The 16356-nt window shown below is 38.8% G+C and overlaps 1 protein-coding gene and 1 long non-coding RNA gene across 2 annotated transcripts; one reads left to right on the forward strand and one right to left on the reverse strand.

Annotated features, from left to right (window-relative positions):
- Nucleotides 1–3433: 3433 nt before the first annotated feature.
- On the reverse strand, nucleotides 3434–8422 carry LOC104211829 (ATP-dependent Clp protease proteolytic subunit-related protein 1, chloroplastic). Its single transcript, XM_009760956.2, has 9 exons — nucleotides 7979–8422; nucleotides 7013–7128; nucleotides 6681–6884; nucleotides 6467–6571; nucleotides 5345–5407; nucleotides 4973–5084; nucleotides 4300–4361; nucleotides 3887–4069; nucleotides 3434–3808 (listed from the first exon to the last, which is right to left on the reverse strand). The coding sequence occupies exons 1-9, from the start codon at nucleotides 8205–8207 to the stop codon at nucleotides 3725–3727; spliced, it is 1158 nt and encodes a 385-aa protein (XP_009759258.1). The 5' UTR covers nucleotides 8208–8422; the 3' UTR covers nucleotides 3434–3724.
- A 99-nt stretch (nucleotides 8423–8521) lies between these two features.
- Nucleotides 8522–10365, forward strand: LOC138882026 (uncharacterized). Its single transcript, XR_011403486.1, has 2 exons — nucleotides 8522–8988; nucleotides 9112–10365. It is a non-coding gene; the product is annotated as an uncharacterized lncRNA (long non-coding RNA).
- The last annotated feature ends 5991 nt before the right edge of the window (nucleotides 10366–16356 follow it).

Consider the following 16356-nt stretch of genomic DNA (forward strand, 5'->3'; position numbering starts at 1 on the left):
AAAATGGATTTAAGTTGACTTCGGTCAATATTTTGGGTAAACGGACCCGGACCCATAATTTGACGGTCTCGGAGGATCCGTAGGAAAATATGGGACTTGGGCGTATGCCCGGAATCGAATTCTGAGGTCCCAAGCCTGAGAAATGAATTTTTAAAGAAAATTATTTTCTGGAATGATTTATGAGTTTTAGAAATGAAATGTGTTTAAAACTTGATGGTATCGGGCCTGTATTTTGGTTCCGGCGCCCGGTACAGGTCTTATATGTGATTTAAGATAAGTCTGTGAAATTTGGTAAAAAGCGGACTTGAAATGACGTGAATCAGATCGTTTTTGAGAAAATTGGAAAATTTGATGTTCTTAAGAATTTTCATGATTTTGATGCTATATTCATAGTTGTTGATGTTATTTTAGTGATTTGAATGCACGAGCGAGTCTGTATGATGTTTTTGGGTTGGTGTGCATGTTTGGTTTGGAGCCTCGAGGGCTCGGGTGAGTTTTGGATAGGCCATGGGATGGATTTTGGATTTGGAGAATTGCAGGTTTTCAGCTGGTGTGAACAGGCCTGCAGGTTTCGCATTTGCGAAGCCTGGCTCGCAAATGCGAAGGCTGAGTCGCAATTGCGAAACAGCCCAGGCCTGCCCTTCCTTGCAAATGCGAGATGTTCCTTCGCAAATGCGAAACTCCCCAATCTGGGCCTGTTATCGCAAATGCGATAGTGTGTTCGCAATTCCGACCTCGCAAATGCGAGGGTCCCTTTGCAAATGCGAACTTAGCATAAATCTGGGTTCGCAATTGCGAACTCTGGTCGCAATTGCGACATCTGCAACCTGCAATTTTATAACTTAGCCGAAAATCTCTCATTTTTCACACTCTTTCAAAACCAAAACACTCTTGGGCGATTTTTCAAAGACAACTCTTCTTCCAAATTGATTGTAAATCAATTTTAACTCGTTTCCTTCAATCATTAACATCTTTTCACATGATTTCAACTCAAAAGCAATGATTTTCATGGGGAAAATTGGGTGTTTTGTGTAGAGTCTAGTTTTTTCAAAAATTGGGGATTTGGACCTCGATTTGAGGTCCGATTTCTAAAAAAATTATATATTTGGGTTCGTGGGGGAATGGGTAATCGAGTTTTGGTTCGAACCTCGGGTTTTGACCATGTGGGCCCGGGGGCGATTTTTGACTTTTTGGGTAAAACTTTAGAAAACTCATTTTCATGCATTAGAATTGATTCATTTAGCGTTTATTGATGTAATTAAGTAACTTGTGGCTAGATACGAGTGAATTGGTGGTGGAATCAAGAGGTAAAGCGGTAGTAGAGACTTGAATTGTGTTTGTGGCATCGACGTAAGTGTTTGGTCTAACCTTAGCTTGAGGGATTAGGAGTCGAGTCCTATTTGCTATTTGGTATTTGTCGAGTACGACGTATAGATATGTTGACGAGTATCTATACGTTGGTGTCAAGCATGCTCGTGAATCTTATATTATGATTATTATGGCTTCGTTGTATTATTCATGCTTTGATGATGATTTCTATTGTTGGGCAAAGTTTGTGGAAGTAATTGTGACATTTGAACATTGAGGAGCATTGACTCAAGTTGTACAATGAAATGTGAAAATATAAGTGGAAATTGAACCTTTTAGAGCATTGGCTCAAAGTTGTGAAGTGAGTTGTGAAGTAAAAGTGAAAAAGAGAAGAGAGTCATTATATTATCTCCCTTGTCGGGATATTGTTGCTTTTGATGTTATCTCCCTTGCCGGGATATTGATGTTTCTTTTGATGTTGTTCCCTTGCCGGGACTTGATTGTTGAACTATTGTTCCCTTGCCGGGATTCTTATTGTAATTTCATTTATTTCCTTGCCCTATTGTTTGTGATTGTTGTTTGGGTGAGGAAGAGTGTTAAAGCACGAAGGGTGATGCCGTGTATTGTTTTGGTGAGAGAGTGTTAAAGCACGAAGGGTGATGCCATGTATGATTTGTGAGGAAAGAGTGTAAAGCACGAAGGGTGATGTTGTGCCACACGATGTACCATTCCGTACCGATTACATTGATTATATGGTGAGGACTAGAGTAAAAGCACGAAGGGTGATGCCGTGCACATTTTCATTACTTGATTGCTTTGGTGAGGACGAGAGTAAAAGCACGAAGGGTGATGTCGTGCACAATTTCATTACTTGATTGCTTTGGTGAGGACGAGAGTAAAAGCACGAAGGGTGGTGCTGTGCACTTATTGATTTCTGATCCTTTGTTGATATCTGAGATATGTTGTTTCTTTCAATTACCTGTTGTCTTTCTATTCTAAATTGATAGTTCCCCCACAGCATGTTACCCTTCCAATACTTGACTGTATATTACTGTTCTTTTTTTTCTGCTGTATATAGTTAAATTGCACAGGTTTATTTGGTAGTCTGGTCCTAGCCTCGTCACTACTTCGCCAAGGTTAGGCTAGGCACTTACCAGCACATGGGGTCGGTTGTGCTGATACTATACTCTGCACTGTGTGCAGATCCCGGAGCAGCAGCTTTTGGACCGTAGATTGGGTGGCTGCCTTCAGTCCACGCGGAGATCCAAGGTAGTCCTACAGGCGTCCGCAGGCCCTGGCGTCTCCCACTATCCTTTTACTCCTGTTTCATTTACTTAGTTCAGAAACATTGTATCTTTTATCTTTCAGACCTTGTATGTAGTATTCTTAGATCGTCTGCGAAACTGTGACACCAGTTCTGGGTAGTCGAGGCTCAAACAGTTGTATTAGATATATATTTCAGATAGTTTACTGCAGTTCTTCCGCTTATGGTAATTTCCGCTATCTACACGTTATTGCTTTATAATTGTTAAATAATATAAAATTGAAAAAGGTAATTTGTTCGAACAGTCGACTTGCCTAGCTCACATTAGTAGGCGCCATCACAACTCCCGAGGGTGAGAAATCCGGATCGTGACAGTGAGCATCCTCTTCAAAGAAAAATAGAAGTACAGAAAAATCTTTCTCTTCAAATAAGCAGATTGATCGAAGGACAGGTACTCATCAAAAAGGGATAACTACAATTCCCTTCTCAAATAAGAGAAATTGTAACTTGTATTTTAGTCCGAAAATTGATAAGGGCTATGCATATATTTCAAAATAAAGTGACTTCTGCCGTCCACTTATTGATTTCAAATCACTTTTTTGTTGGTGTAGCCTTAGGTGGCTGTCAACCGGCGTTTCTTTTCTCTCGCAAAAGAAAAACTATTTGTAACAATTCGTTTGGCTGTATTTCCCTGGAAAACTTGAAGTTCAAAGGCATATGCAATGAGAAACAATTGATGGGTCTCAATATTGCCAGCAAAAAATTCGCCAGAGCTCAAGCAAAACGCTAAGCATGTAACCCAATTTACCACTTTCAAGCCATAAATCTAGATTTGTAAACTGATAAATGATAGGAACATGATAAAAGAAAAATGACATCAGAGAGATCTATATTCATTTATACCATACACTGGCACTATCTGATTGTTTGATACTGGTACAACCAATTGACATTATGGGTACTCTTTGCAGACCTGTGCATAATAGTTGTAAAACCCCTATACTTCACAGCTCAAACAAGGTTTCTACAATATGTTCTTTGTCCCAGTTACATTATACCGGCACAGACCAAGTAACCAGCAACTTTGTTCCTCGAAACTATAAGGGAACAACAGTTGTTCCTGAAAGTTTGGGACCATTACCGCTCTTCCAGTCACCTGAAGCCAGATGGAGCAGCCTGAGCACCTGGTCCGGCTTTCCTCATAGCTCTAGATTGGGCGAGTATCTCATCATAGTTCTGATAACAGAAATATTTGTGAGCAACATGAAATAAGAGTAGCAACATGGTAACTGGCAAATATTTGAAGTAAATTACCCTTTTCTCAAATGCATTGTCTCTTGAATCGATTATCTTGTCCGCAATGCCATAGTCAATGGCTTCTTGTGCCCGCAGATATTTAGGGCGTTGAATATCTTTCTCGATTTCTTCCTTTGGTTTTCCAATTCCTTTCGCTAATAGTTCAAGGTAATACTCAGTGTTTGCATCTAGTTCTTTGGCCTGCAGAGGCAAAATAGCAGAATACTTGAGTGACAAGTGACAGGTATAAACCTGGATATGAAGGTGTATACATTGCCAATATATGTGCACCCATGCGTGCAAAATATAAATGCAAACGAGTAATTTCATTAGTGTTTATAGCACACATAAACACATGGAGTTAACTATATATATATATATATATATATATATATAGAGTGAGAGAGAGAGAGAGAGAGAGAGAGAGAGACCTTGATCCACATATCTATCACTGCTCCACTGGATTTGCTGACTTTAGGTAAATACAATTTTGCTGCAATCCAACAATAGTGTGTGAAAACCCAAAGAAGTAAAACTGAAAACTAGACTAAATTTGGCAGGCATGAGAGCATGTACAGGCCTTTGAATGATATAGATAGTTATCATGAGATATGGAAATATTTTGTTCTGCTTCTAACCTTAACCCCTCCTCACCAATCACCCCCCCCCCCCACAACAAAAAAAAAGGGAAAGCAAATAAAGGGGTGTGGAGGAAATGAAGGAAGTAACATAGAGGATTGATGAATAACAGCAGGTTATTATGTTAGAAGTTTAGCAACTTCTGTTCTACACTCAAAAATCCTTGATTTATCATATATCATTAGAATTTTTGAACCATTAGATTGGCTGTGAATATATAGCAGCACTTGTGTGATACTACAGTGTAGAAGCATTATAATAAACCATCCTCAGGCCATGGGTGTGTCAAGTAAAACAGTGATTCAACTCACCATACTGATAAATAGATACCCTTAAGCGACATCTGTGCATTCCTGTCCATTATTAGTACCCATATACGAACTAGAAACATAAAAGAAAATTGTTCTACAGTCGCCAGTGTTAGAATTAACATAACATAATTGAGTGAGAAAAGTTGAGCCTTACTAGATGAATTTGGCTGCATAGCACGGAACCCCTTCTTTCCCAGTGACAGAAGCATTGCTGCTTGACCATATGCCATGCCACAGTTCACTGTATAGATATCTGATTTGCAGTACTATTGACAGTTTAAAAACACAAGTGATAAGTTAGATGAATGAAGATCAAAGTCTTGGGTAACATACATACAGATAAGTTACATCAAATTGTTCACCCACTCCCTCCACCCCACACGTGCCTGTTTATGGATAAATACAGGTGGCTTAGTTCATATATCATTTTTATTTTAAAACTCAGCTAAGGCAGGCAGTGCTAGCACAAACATTAAACTCCATACGGTGACAAACATAAGTAACATAAAAGTCTAGTTATACTTACTGCCATTGTGTCAGCGATGGCATATGCCTCTGTTTCAGACCCAACAGTCTCCATCTTCTCATTCTGGGCAAAGTATAGCGAGAGAGAATCAGTATGGTACATTAACATAGTATAAACTGTATGCATGGTCAACAAATGGGACGACACCAGATTTCACATCCCAGTATTATACATTCTTGGTTGACTACTGCCCAGGAACACATCATTTATTGCATTTGGCCAGTGTCAGATAATTCTCTGGATTAGTCATATCAATGATCCCATTTTATGTTTGCAATTTGAAAGTTGGATAAATCATAATGAGAAAAACCAAATACATTATCCTTACTTTAGGAAGATTGTGCCATCATTTGCAGAGATATGATGCAGCAGAACAAACCTAGCAGTTTATAATCATTTGAAGCTTTCCCACCAGACTATTGGCAATAACATTTTTTTTCTTTTGAGATATAGACTATTTGCACCACATAATGCGTAGATGCATTTTTTTATGATGTTGGCGTCCAGGTCAGCCGTGCTAGTAATAACTTATTTATGTGTACATGAATACTTTATTTAAGCATGTACATTAGACAACACATAGGCAGGGGTAATGCTTTTCTTGAGGAATGCTTTTCAGTCTATCGAAAACAACATCTCTACCTCCACAAAGTAGGGATAAGTTCTGCGTACACATTACCCTCCCTAGACTCCACAATATGGAAATACACTGGGTATGTTGTTGTTTGTTGTTGTAGCATCCATATCAAAAAATTTCCTAGATTAACTATTATGAACCATCCATCTGCGATGTTCATGAATGTATGCAAGTATGCAGATGGATGCAAACCTATTCAAGTCTATTACGCGTAATCCATTTGCAAATGCACGTGAGGGCTTTAGTCATACAGTACACAAATAAGACTCACAAATCTCTATGTGCAATCCCCACCTTGTATCATCCTAAAAGATCAATCATCCAACTCTTGCTATAACTGTGTCATTGATAACTCATAGTCTCCCCGAATTAAGCAACCAAAATGAAAGATGAGCTAGATGAATTATGCTAGCCTCCATATATTACCTCTTGTTCCAAAAATTAAATGTACTCGGAGAAAAAAATTTGGAGGAAAACTGTCATACCTGTGTGCCTGATGAGTTTATATATAGGTATATAGGCTTTGATGGATTGTCATAATCCAACCACATAAACTGAGCAACAAGAAGCTCTGTAACAGCTGGTACAATCTGTGGCAATCAAACGATAAACCAAGATGAGAATCAGGATAAGAACAGTGCAAATGTAAAATGCATGCAACCAGTTAAAGGGAGGCAAGATCCAGGAAAAGGTAAGTACAGGCATGCCCAGATAGACAATTCGAGCATCCAAAAGCAAAGATGGCAAATCAGGAGGCGCAGTTCGAGGTCTTCCAGATCCTCTTGCTCCTCCACGGTACATGCTGACACTCATACTGTATTTCGAGGGGCCCCGATCGTTCATGCCGGACATACTCCACATTCCACCATTGCTCAGATAGTTATTGGCTGAAGATATACTATCCTGTTAGATAAAAACATATTAAATGTCCTTTGTACAAAGACAGAGATTTTGTAATGGGATATGTAGATGAATTTAACACGATTAACATCATAAACCCACTAAAATACGTGTATTTAAAAAAAACATACCTCAGTGACACTTTCTGACTGTCGCCGTACTGGGTTATCTTCTGTCATGAACATATCCATCTGTGAAGGACTAAGGCCGTAAAGATACTGAGGGGCACTTTTATAGTTGTCCAGTACTACAAAAAGATAGCATACATGATTAAGAGCAGAAGCTGCAGCACAAAAATTCAACCAAAATCTTCACAAATAATAGGAAAATTCAAAACATAACATCAAAAGTAAATTGAAAAACTAGAGTAGAGACGAATAACGAAACTGCTGTAAGAGTGCAAAGGACCATTTCAGAAACGCCTTCGCTTGAATGACGACCATAGAGAGCTTAAACATTAATTCTTTTTCCAATTAAAAAAACATAAAGTAGTTCCTTCCTCCTCTACCCCCTTGATTCATGTATTTTTACATCAAATAAATATGTGCTCGAATTTCATTCAGCCTATAAGAGACACCAATACCCTCACTCAAAAAATTGCAAGGAGAAACTTGAGATATATAAAATATTATAATCCATATGTATAAAGAGCCTGTCCTGTCGCTATGAGTTAGCTGCTATAAGTACTACTTTTTCCCCAGCAAATATATATTCCATATACGTGTGCCATTAATCAATAACTCTTGTTACAGCAGAACTGTGGACTCTCCTTTTTTACGTTCACTTTTGATAAGTAAAAGCCTATGATAAGCACAAATATAGAGCTATCCTTTGTAATTGGGTTCTAACTCCTAATTGAGCTAGCAGCTCTTTTCTACTCTTTCTTGCTTAATAAGTGAGCTTACGGTTTATACAAAGAAATAATGATACACAATTCACATATAATAGATCACTTCTTTGACTATTCTCAACAGTTTCGTATTTCAATCTCACCGATAAACCAATCTGTTTTTCTTAAAGCCAAATTAGGGATACATATTTGAACTTATCCATTTAAAAAAGGAGGAAATTAATGGAAATAGGAAAAGGGCACTTACGTCCATCTTTGAGATTTTCCAGTCTGAATTTTTGGGGTATATGGTCCAAAGACTTAGCTACCGGAGACCTGTAACAATAACCTCGAACGCCGTTTGGCCTGCAACTGTGAACAGAAGTTGCAAAGGAGAAATTGGGACTGGATATGAAAGTTGATTTACCAGAACCCAGCTCGCGATTTTCAGTAACCGTCGAGCTAGAAAGCGGAGAGAGAAGCAAAGAAGAAGCCATGGTTACGTTTTTGTTTTTGCTCTTCGCTCACACACTTCTGGTTGGAAGAGTGTAGATGAGAAGTTGAAGGTTACGGTGATCCTGAGCTGCACACGAATTTTGCTTATCACCTAAATGGGCCGGATTGGTGGACCTGCAGCCCAAAAGAAGCTCAATCCATCTGATGTTGTAGTTTCCAATTTTATCCTCTCCTTTCTTTTCTTCTATGCATGGTCTGTATGATTGCTTCTGTTCTTTTCTCTTTCTTTTTCTATTCTAAAATATCTACTATTTCAGTAGAATGTTCGGAATGAAAGGAAACGAAAATCTAGTGTGTGTTCGGTGAAGGAAAAATGTTTTTCATGAGCAAATTATCTTTTGGGTGTATTTGGCAGGGGGAAATATTTTTTATTTTATTTTTTCTTGTTTGGTTGAGATAAATAGTTTGGAAAGTATTCTTCTTAACAATTATTTTCCTCTAATTAGGAGAAAATGATTTTTCTAAATTTAGGAGGAAATACATTTTGGAAAAACATTTTCCTCAAAACAAAAATGCATCACCCCCTCCCCCCCCCTACTGGTGCCCTCCCTTCCCAAATCGGTCATACTTTTCATTCCCAATATTCTCCATCGGTCATACTTTTCATTCTTTCTCTTTAGTCCCAATATTCTCCGATTTCTCTCTTCCATCTAAGCTTTCAAGAATCTCTCCTTTGTCCACCGCCGCACCAATTTAGGATTTTGGCGATCCTCTCATCTATTCTCCGCTGGCGTCAGCTACCATATTTCGGTAATAATAAAGGTACATTTTGTTATCTAGTGACGTTCTGCAATATAATTTTTAACTTCTCATTTTGTGTTTTTTGTTGCTTCATCTCTATTTTCCTAAATATTTTATTAACTGTGTGTGTGATTTTATTTTCAGATTTTCTTGATCTCCTTACTGCTGAAAAACCCAAAAAATGTTAAAAATGAAAAAGTACCATTACAAGGGCAATTGAAACGGAGGACAAGGTTAAATATTTGTCTCATAAGGGTTTGTTCTTGCATTTTAATATGGATATGTTTGGTTTAGCTTATAGCTATTTGGGAGCTTTAATTTTGCTTTCTGGATAAATATTTCTGGAGTGCGGTATCACATACAAGAGTATAGTGGCCATTCTTCCCAAAATGAGCAAGAGGGCATTTTATAGTCATCTTGGTCTTAATTTATTGTACAAGCACAAAGGCGATATCAAAAATTATTATAACTATAGAGGTATCAAGTTGTTAAAGCCATACGATGAAGGTTTGGGGGAGGGTGGTAGAAGTAAGGGCGAGGAGGAGTATGTCTATTTTTGAGAACCAATTTGGTTTTATGCCGGATCTTTCGACAATGGAATACATTCACCTTGTAAGGAGATTGGTGGAGCAATATAATAACATGGAGAAAAACTTGCATATGGCATTCATTGACCTAAAGAAAGCATAGCACAAAGTCACGAGAGAGGTTTTATAGAGATATTAGAGGCTAAAGGTGTGCATTTAACTTACATTATGGTGATTAGAGACATGTATGATGGGCTCATACCCAGGTATTAGGGACATGTATGATGGTGGGAGGAGATTTAGAATACTTTTCGATTTTGATAGGGTGCACCAGAGGTCAGCCCTTAGTCCATTTTTATTTTTCTTGGTGGTGGACGTACTGACGTGTCACATTCAAGGGGAGGTGCCATGTTATTTACAAATGACATAGTTATGATTGATGAGACGCGAAGTGGTGTAATGATAGGTTGGAGGTTTGATGACAGATCCTTTAATTTAAATTTTTTAGGTTGAGCAGGACCAAGACAGAATACTTGGAGTGTCAGTTCAGCGACATAACCCAGGTAGCGGACATGGATATAAGGCTTGATGCTCAGGTCTTCTCCAAGAGAGACAGTTTCAAGTACCTTGAGTTAGTAATACAGAAAAATAGGAAGATTGATGAGGATATCATACATCGATTGGAGCAGGGTGGATGAAATAGAGCCTCGCTTCTGGTGTCTTATGTTATAAAAATATGCCACTAAAACTTAAAGGTAAGTTCTACCATGATCTGTGTTCAATAACCAATTAAATAGGCCCACGAAGGAAAAAGGCTACGAAATGGCCCCACATTTTGCAATACAATTCTGATAACTGTTTGTACAACAAATTATTTCAGTGTTCGTCCTCTTTTAACTCTCATTTCTAAATATTAGTAAAGTTTATCCTATTCATCAGTAGTTCATCAACAAAAAAGATTAAAATATTTGAAGAAATGCCTCTTGTCACGATCCAATTTCTACTATAGACTGTGATGGCGTCCAACATCGCCGCTAAACAAGCCAATCATGAACTAACCACTTAATTGCTCATTTTAATATTTTAAAAATTATTAATTTTCATTTAATAAATAATTAAATAGTAAATGAGTGCAGGAATTTAAAGCATAAACTAAACGTGAGAGTAAGATAGTGACTTAAATAATCAGAAATCATGAGTGACTACTAGAATTTCCAAAACCTTATGACACAAGTGCACAAACATCTAGTAGAATATACAAAACTTTTTAAAACTATTGTCTGAAACAGAATAGATAGAAATGATAAACATAACAAGAGAAGGCTCCGAGAGCTGCAGAACGGAGCATGAGAAACAGCTCACCACTAGGCCTCCGGGTAATGCAGATGCATGCCTGGACGAGCTCCAGATGTACCTGCCTCAAAACCTACACAATATGTACAAAAGTGCAGCGTGAGTATGTAAACAACGTGTACCCAGTAAGTATCTAGTCTAAGCTCGAAGAAGTAGTGACGAGAGGTCGACATCGACACTTATTAGTGGGAAATATACATAATGTGCAGGAATATTAAATAGGCATGAAATACAACAATAATAATGGAATAAGAGGCAATAGTTAAATGATTCTTTAACAAGATAACAAATTAAAAGTCCCCAAGTATCACATGCTAATCTCAACAAGTAAGGGCCAATATGCATTTACAAATTCTCAAGTCATTACGGATATATCAAGTATAATCTGACTCCTAGCGACATGTGCACGAGTTATGTCGAGGTCGTACGATCCGATCTATAACAATCATGTACATACACTACTGAGGTTGTACTGCATAATCCATGGATGCATCACATTATATATAAATATTGCCGAGGCGTTCGGCCCGATCCACAGGAAACTCTTCGGACTGTGAATTTAATTGTTTACACGTCCAAGATAAGCCCATTAAAGAATATAAATTTCCATCAATAATTAAACATTTCGCCAAATCACTAAGTAATGATGCTTGGTTTGACATGATCCTTAACCAAGTTTTACTTATTAATACAAGCAATTAAACTAGCAAGTTGAGTTCAAATAGTGCAAGTAATTGCATAATAAAGTCATATGTCTACTCTGACATAACATGAATTTTACCTATGTATGGACTCTCGTCACTTCGTACTACGTAGCACCCACAATTGGTAGCAAATAACAATTTAAACACATGAGTTTAATTCCCTCTTACAAGATTAGGCAAGAGCCTTACGTCGTTTTCAAGCCCACTTCCCGATCCACAATTCGCACTAAAGCCTCAAATCGATGCCACACAATTTGAAACTAGACAAATATTGTACAAGCTAATCAATATATGCTCAAAAGTTTATAATTTAACTATTAAAGTAATGACCCAATCCAATTTGGAATGTTCCTAAAATGCACTCCCGGATCTAAGCACCCGGAATACAGAAATTTTTGTAAATAGTTGTTATTATAACCTCACGAACACAAATATATAATTACAATCCAATTCCATTATCATTTTCATTGTTTAATCTCATTATTATTAAAACCTAGATTTTTCATAAAACTCCTAAAACTTTCACATTTTACATGTTAAAATCTACCCATAATCTATGTATTTAACTTACATTGTATAAAAATAATTTACCTCCAATAACTAGGTGAAAACCTCTCGCCAAGAAGCTCCAAATTCGGCCAAGGGAAATGAAAATGGCCTAAGTCCCAATTTTATTAAAGTCACTACCCAAATGACCCTTCTTCGCGATCATGGAAGAAGCCTCGCGACCGCGAAAGAAGCCTCGTGACCGCGAAAGAAGCCTTGCGATCGCGAAGGCAAAACTTCCCTAGGTCCAGGAAACCTTCATCGCGAACGCGAGGGCAGTCTCGAGATCGCGAAGGCTTGGCCCACCTGAGCATAACGACCGTGATTGTACCTTCGCGAACGCGAAGGGTAATTAATGTTGACCCTGCCCAGGTCCCTTTCTTCTACGTGAACGCGTTTGGGCCTACGCGAACGCGTAGGCCTAGGACCTCAAACCTTCATGAACGCTACCGCTTGATCGCGGATGCGAAGAACAAATCACCCTACTTCCTAATTCCTTCATTACGAACTCGAGAGGACCTTTGCATTCATGAAGAAGGAAATCAGAACCAGCAATGCAACAGTTTTGGACTTAGCTCTGGATGGTCCGAAACGCACTCGAGCCACCCGGGACCCCGTCCAACTACACCAGCAAGTACATAAACATAATATAGACCCGCTCGAACCCTCAGAACGTGTACAACAACAACGAAACTAAGAATCACACCCCAAAATCCAATTGAATCAAGTTATCAACTTCAAACTTCTCAACTAGCTCCGAATGCGCCGTATCATACTTAGACTATTCGAAATGACACCAAATTTTGCATACAAGTCATAAATCACCATATAGAACTATTTCATGCTCGAAATCCCAAACGAACCTCAATAATAGCAAAGTCTACTCCAAATCAAATTTAAAAAATTAGAACACCTTCAATGAACTAACTTCCAAAATTAAGAGCTGAAGCGCTCCCGGATCAGCCCACAACTCGATCCGAATATGTGCCCCAATCCAAAATCATAATACGAACTTATTGAAACCATCAAATTTTGATTTCGAGGTCGTTTACTCAATATGTTGACTCAAGTCAAACTTTGCCATTTTAGGTCATTATTAAGGAACTAAGTGATCCGATTTCAACCCAAACCATTCCAAACCCAAACCAACCATTCCTACAAGTCATAAAATAGTAAAAGCACATACAGGGTGTCTTAATTAGGGGAACGAGGATCTTGAAAGTAAAACAAATGGTCGGGACAATACATTCTCCACCTCTTAAATAAACATTCGTCCTCGAATGGGTATAGAATCATACCTGGAGCGTTGAATAAGTGTGGATATCTGCTCCTTATATCCTCCTCGGACTCCCAAGTTGCTTACTCGAATGGTTGACCCCTCCACTGGACCTTTACCGCAGAAATCTTCTTGAACTTCAACTGGCGAACGTGCATGTCAACAATAGCAACCAGATTCCAGAAGGAAAAGGATGTTGCTACCTGTCGTACTAGACATATGGGCAGCTGAAGCATTCACCAAAGGTCTGTATTTGAGAAGTTTCGATGCTTACCGAAAATTGAAAGAAAGTTTACTCGAGTTCCAGGCAACAACTTGAGCAGATGTTCACAACTGGTATAAGTCAATGATAAGGATTGAGGATGTTTAGCTTGGTTTCCCAGTGTCGGCCAAAAGTCGTGGCCGGGAGAAGAATAAAGAGAAAACGAAAGATGATTTTGACACAGATCAACGGTCTTCAAATGGTCAATTTTTTCCCTATGAACGGGCCGAAGGATGTGGCAGAGGTTTTCGGTCGACAGATAGATTTGCTACCGATCAGAGAACTGAACGCAACCGAAATAATAGGTCATTGCTGAAGAAAGAAACGTCAAGTTCTCGAGAATTTTCCTACCCAAGATTACAACTTCAACATCAGCATAGTGGAGTTGGTGTCGGCTATGAGGAACATTTAAGAAACACGATTCCTGAAACCAATGAGATCTGATCCCAGCCAAAGGGATCCTAATTTATGGTACAAATACCACATGACAAACGGTCACCGGACTGGGGACTACCGGCATCTGTGCAAAGAGGCGGTGACATTGCTGAAAATGGCCATCTCAAAGAATTTTTGACTGATCAGGCTAAAAACAATTACGATCGCAATCGTGATAACATGGAGCCTTCAAAAACAGGAGAGGATCTTCCATGTTTGACGATCAATATGATTTTTGGGGGGAACGAGATTAATGGTGAAACATTTTCAGTGGCAAAAAAAAGATAAAGGTATCGGTAACACACAACAAGAGACTCCGGGAAGTCATTGAGGACAACACTACCTTCACAGAGGAAGATACGGGCGGACTGCTGCTATCGCATAATAATGCCCTGGTAATCTCTCTAAATGTCTTAGATTTTAAATTAAATGTGTTTTGGTATACATAGGAAGTTCGACCAATATTATCCATGGGAGATTGTTGGAGCAATCTAAGCTCACCGGAAGTATCATTCCGGCTACGAAACTTCTCGTCAGGTTCAATCTGGAAAGCATGATAACCTGGGGGAGAGACCCTGCTGCCCACGAATGCCGAAGGGATGATGAAGACAGCCCTTTTCGAGGTAGTGGACAACGATATGGGTTACAATATCATCCTAGGGAGACCATGGTTACATGAAATGAAGGCTGTGCTGTCAATATATCATTAGTTGCTAAAATTCCTAACTCTCGAGGGAGTTAAACATATAAGAGGTGACCAACCGGTAGCAAGGGAGATGAATGCAATATTAGTTTCCAGTAGCAAAGGGAAGGAGCATGCGACATAGCAAATACAAGAACTGGCTCCTGCTTCCAAACCAAGCGAAGTCAACTAGGGGGAGGAGATGTCGGAGTCTTATCAGGTACCAAGATATTTTCAGTTACCAGAAGAAATGGATGAAACAATATCCATGGTGGAAGAACTTGGACAAGTCGCATTGTTCGAAAAATTCTTGGAGAGGAAGTTCTAGTTGGGGACAGGACTACACCCCGAACTCAGGTCCGGGTTTATTGAATTTATCAAACTAAATGTCAAGTGTTTTGTGTGGTCGCATGCGGATATTACAGGTATCCCGCCGAAAGTGGATGTGCACAAACTAAGCCTGGATCCTAACATCCCTCCGGTAAGACAGAAAAAACGTCCTATTGTCGAGGTCAGGAATAAATTCGTCAAGGAAGAGGTAAATCGCTTGCTTGATATTGGTTTATCCAAGAGGTAAAGTATCCTGACTGGCTAGCCAACGTAGTATTAGTTCCACAGAAGAATAATAAATTTCGCATGTGCGTAGACTATAAAGACTTAAATAAGGTGTGCCCAAAAGACTTGTTCCCAATGCCAAACATTGATCAAATGATTGATGTGACGGTCGGGCATGAGTTGATTAGTTTCCTCGATGCTTACTTTGGGTACAACCAAATCAAGATGAACTCAGAGGATCAGGAAAAAACTCTGTTCATCACGAACTTCGGCACATATTGTTACAATATGATGCCCTTCGGACTAAAAAAAGTGTCGGAGCCACTTATCAATAGAATCGTAAACAAAATGTTTGAGAAACAAATAGGAAAAACTATGGAAGATCACATAGATGATATGCTTGTTAAGTCTTTGAACACATGTGATTATCTTAAACATTTGCAAAAAACTTTTGACATCTTAAGGAAGCATAACATGAAGCTTAACCCCGAGAAGTGTGTGTTCGGGGTTAGCTTCGGTACTTTCCTAGGATTCCTGGTGTCAAAAAGGGAGATCGAGGTTAATCCCGATAAAATCAAAGTCATAAAATATATCACGGACCAGCTATCAAGCGTAAAAGAGGTTCAAAGGCTAACAGGGAGATTGGCCACTTTAGATTCATTTCCCGATCTTTGGGAAAATGCCATCATTTATTCCCACTTCTCAAAAAAGAAGAATAACTTTGAGTGGAAATCGGAATTCCAGCAGGCTTTGAAGGATCTGAAAAGGTATTTATCAAGTCCTCCGTTATTGTCAAAACTGGAGGAAGGCAAACAACTACTGATCTACTGAGCGGTCTCAGAGATAGCGGTAAGTGTTATTTTAGTCGCGAGGACGAACGTATGTAATCTCTTATTTATTATATAAGTAAATTTTTTACAAAAGTAGAAACTCGCTACCCACATTTGGAAAAATTGGCCTTAGATCTCGTAGTCTCCACTCGAAAGCTGAGGCCTTATTTCCAATGTCACCCGATAGTGTGGTGACCACTTTTCCTGAACTCTTAGGTA

This window comes from Nicotiana sylvestris, chromosome 11 (assembly GCF_000393655.2).
Source record: "Nicotiana sylvestris chromosome 11, ASM39365v2, whole genome shotgun sequence".
NCBI lineage: Eukaryota > Viridiplantae > Streptophyta > Magnoliopsida > Solanales > Solanaceae > Nicotiana > Nicotiana sylvestris.